Source organism: Octodon degus, unplaced genomic scaffold, assembly GCF_000260255.1.
Source record: "Octodon degus isolate 3935 unplaced genomic scaffold, OctDeg1.0 scaffold00054, whole genome shotgun sequence".
NCBI classification, from domain to species: Eukaryota; Metazoa; Chordata; class Mammalia; order Rodentia; family Octodontidae; genus Octodon; species Octodon degus.
In genome coordinates this window covers 4,001,210-4,005,589 of record NW_004524630.1, presented here as the reverse complement: position 1 = coordinate 4,005,589, position 4,380 = coordinate 4,001,210, and the positions used below count along the sequence as shown (strand labels likewise).

The 4,380-nt window shown below is 39.2% G+C and overlaps 1 protein-coding gene across 1 annotated transcript in view; it reads left to right on the top strand.

Moving 5' to 3' along the window:
• Positions 1-342: 342 nt before the first annotated feature.
• The window catches only part of LOC111817301 (lipoxygenase homology domain-containing protein 1-like), a 57,645-nt gene continuing 53,607 nt past the window's right edge, over positions 343-4,380 (top strand). Inside the window, exon 1 of the mRNA XM_023717688.1 lies at positions 343-502. Within this exon, the coding sequence (XP_023573456.1) occupies positions 343-502 (160 nt within the window). The remainder of the gene's footprint in view (positions 503-4,380) is intronic.

Here is a 4,380-nt window from a genome sequence, read left to right as displayed (position 1 = left end):
CCATAACATCCCATGTCTGCCTCCATTCTGCTGTGGTGGGATAGGCTGCTGCCGCAGATCCACAGAGCTTTTGCGTGTGTCCTGTGATTGAGCCAGACTCAGTATGTTCCCTGGTTATTGGATTTATATCATGATGTTAAATCGTTGCTTGGATTTTCAAATCAACGAAGAGGTTTTATGGGAAGAGCATCCATGCATAGCCTGCTGGTAAGAAGAAAAGTCATTTTCTGGTAACTGTAATGCAGTGTAAGAAAATCTGAGTAGGTATCGAAATGGAAACTATGGGAAGGTTTAAACTTGCATAGCTGAACATATGGCGAGTGTGCTGAGAAGAAGGCCATGATGGCATCATTTACAATCTTAATTTCAGTTGGCAGAGAAAACCCAGTAGGAGTGTCTGTACCTCCGAGCCAAGAGGAGAGCAGGGTGCAGGGGTCAAAAGACCACAAAGAACCAGCCGCAGAACCTGAGGCCAGCGAGCTCTTTCACTCTGCATCTGCAAGTAAGCAACAGTTTTCTATTTTATTTTTATTTTTATTTCATTTCATTTAGCTTATTTGTCTCTATTGCTTTTTTCTGTGGCTACCTGAGGAAGAGCAGCATATTATTTTTATAACATGTATTATGTTATACCATATAAATTGCTTTTAAGCTGTTATCTTACATTTTAATGCTTTAGTTTTATATTGCAAAAAGTATGTTTATGTAAAAATGTATTTATTTCTTTGTCTAAAATTTAATGTTCATTCCAGAACAATGGCTTCAAAAGAAGATAGCATTATGATATTTTATTGTCACCCACAAGATATTTCATGAACATACTTTGTGAATAAAATACAAATTCTTGCCAAACAATAAGGAACAGCAAAGTGATCTTCATTTTCTGACAGAGAAGCTGCAGTGGTTAAGTCACTGTGGGTGCTGCAGGTGTAGCTCATGTTGGGGTGCTTGCCTGGCATGGATGGGGTCTTGGGTACCGTCCCCAACAGCATGTGCACACGCGCACACACGCGCACACACGCACACACACACACACGGAAAAGGTGTAGCTCATGACGGGGTGCTTGCCTGGCATGGATGGGGTCTTGGGTACCGTCCCCAACAGCGTGTGCACGCGCGCACACACGCGCACACACGCACACACACACACGGAAAAGGTGTAGCTCATGACGGGGTGCTTGCCTGGCATGGATGGGGTCTTGGGTACCGTCCCCAATAGTGTGTGCACGCACGCACACATGCACACAAGGAAGAGGGAGAGGAAGAGGAAGAGGGAGAGGAAGAGGGAGGAGAAGAAGAGGAAAACAAAACTGCTTGAGGTCAAAAAATTTAAACTTCTCATGTTTTAGGCTGCTATTTTTTTCTTGCTTCTAAATGTAACATAAATGTATTACGTTCCTCTGACTGGGAAACATAATATATGCTATCTGACAAGTCCTGTGCATCAGAGCCTAGTCAATGAAATAGTTTACCATGCTCTCTTTGCAACATATTTTGAGAGACAGAGAAATTACAATGTTTCCTTTAAAATAAATTTTGCAACAACTTCTGACATTGCCAGTCATGTGGATAACCCACTACTATTATGGACTCCTGAACTATATTGGATTACTTTTCTGAATTCATGCACCTACAGTATACAAATGGCAATGGAATACCCATCTCTGACAAAAGTAAACGAAAAGGGGGATATAAGTGAAGGACCATTTTACAGTGAAAAAAATCTATATATACAAAATCGTTAGCATAGATATACAGCTACTTTCTATTAGTTCAATGAGAAGAAAGTTTTGAACTAATAGTGTTTAGACAAGATATTATGTCTGCATCTTGCATTATGAATAACTACTATGAACACAACGATATGCAATGCATTATTATTGTAACTGTCCTACTAACCTGTTTTGAAACAATCTCACTGCTATTTCTTTCTCAATAAAATTAATGTAAAAAAGGAAATTTTTCTCCTAATACCAAAGAAAGGGGAGTTTTTGAAATTAGTTATTGGAGTGTTATTTCTTTCAGATAAATAGATAATTGATGTCTCATTGACTAGCCTATGGTATTATTATATCAACCATAGGGAAATCAATATTTTGATTTTTGCTTCATTGGTCCAGTCTCGGGACTATAGTTCTGTGTTAAATCATGAATCCATGGAACAGTGTGTAGATTATACTTCATGAGAGGCATGTGCTTAAATTTTTCACAGAAGAATCCAATCTTGTCGCAGGAAGCAGCGGCACCTATGTTAGACACGACTACCTCAACAAGATTTGACTTGGATTAAAATAACACACTAGCTGAAATCTTTAGGTATAGATGCTTTTCTCAAATGTGTGGTAAATGCTTGAAAGAAAACCTTCTGTATGGCGTATGAACATTTGTCCTTCCAAAATCATTTTTAAAATGTTATCATTGTTAATAATTTAAGCAATGGAAAAGTGTAGATTTTTTTATTCAAGATGTTCAACTGTATTAGACAGCTTTGTTTTATTACAACAAAAGTCCTGAGGCAGCTAACTCTTAAACAGCAAATATTTATTTAGCACGTAGTTTTAGGGTGAAAGTCCAAACAGTGGCATAGTGCGAGCTTGTTGATGTCACCCCTTGGGTTTATCACCATGTAGTGTGGGTGGCAAAACAGGCAGCGCATACTGCGGGCCAGCGATTGCATCTCTAGCCAGTGTGTCTCGACCCTGCGCTCATGTCCTTGGGTGTCTTAGTAACTCTTCTTGTTGCTGACTTGCAGCACTTGGCACCTGTAGTTAAGGGAAAAAAGAAGTATGCAGCTCACAGCTTGAGAGATGTCACTTCATACATGGCAGGCTCTGAGGAGAGTGGCGTGATAGATGGGATTGCAGAAACGGTCCATGGCAAAGCAGGGCAGGCAGAAGGCAGCAGGAACAAGTGACAAGGATGACACTCACTCTTTCAGTCCTCATATTTTATCAGGCTACCTGCCCTTGGGGATAGCACTTAGCCCTTCATCTAGCATCACACCATGAATCTATCCCAGCCTCACATCCTCCATCCCAGCGTCATACAGCCTCGATCCCAAATGCACTGCCTACGACTGCCTGAGGCTGTGGGTGGACATCTAGACACAAACTGTGACACAGAGAGGGGCAAGGAGGACTGGAACAAGAGAGGGTGGGGAGGAGAGCGGGAAAGTAAAGGAGAAGAAGGAGGAGGAAAGAGAAACACTCAAGCCCCATGGACCCCTTAAGACTATGACCCATGACCTCCCAAAAGGTCCCACCTCCCACAGTTTCCATCACCTGCCAGTAGTACCACCTTGGGCACCACACCATGAACATAAGGACCTTACCAGACATTACCCTCACTCAAACTGCAGCACCAGGTATCTCCAAACGTGGTAAACTTAGGCCTCACAATAGATACAGAATTTCTAAAATTCATTTATTTAACAATCATTAAATATGCATTGTGTGCCTAAGTACATGTCAGTGGTAAAGAGCTAGAGTAGGGGGCACAGAGGACTTCATCTCAGCTCTCATGAAGTTTGCAAGTCAGAATTCAGATAAACATTGAACCACAAAAATAGAAGGTACAAGTAGATATTTGAGATGAAGAACACATCCTGGGTATACAAAGCACAACATAAATTTGAGCCATGAATTCAATGTAAAAGACTTTGTGTTTGCTGGAAATACAGTTAAAATGAGGACTGGCCAAAGGCCTGGGGAAGGGACTGAACACAGGCTTTATTCATGGGCTATTTAAACTATTTGCATATCACAAATTTTGGGTTTGAATATGAAATCCTAGAAATCCAGATGAAAAAGCTCCTCTAAAACAAATGGCATTTATAAAATGTTCATCATTTGTTTAAATTAATATGAGCAACGAATTTGATGATAACAATATGCAGTATAATAAGCATTGTTAATTTTATGTTCCTGTTTTGAAATTCTGTACCATTTTTATTGTTTTATGTTGCTTTGTTATTGTCTTTGTTCTTGTTTGATTTTTTCCTCTTTAAAAGAGAAGAAATCACTTTATAGAAAGCTTCAAGCTTACACAAATGTAGAGAAAATGGAATAAGGAATCCACCATTACTCACCTTTAGCAATTATCAACACATACCCAGCTTTGTATTATTATCCTTTATTTATACTTTCTAATACAACCCCTTTTATTTTAAAACAAACCCAAGACACAATATCATAGTATTTATCAATACACTGGAGGATCATATTTTTAAAATTATGAGAATATTTACTGAGAATTACAAAAATTAACTGAATATGTATATATTATTTCTACATAATTTTATTTATTTATTTTAGGGAAGGGTCTACAGCGTGTTCAGGGTCTCACTACTAGATTGGACTCATAGGGATCTGCCTGTTTACA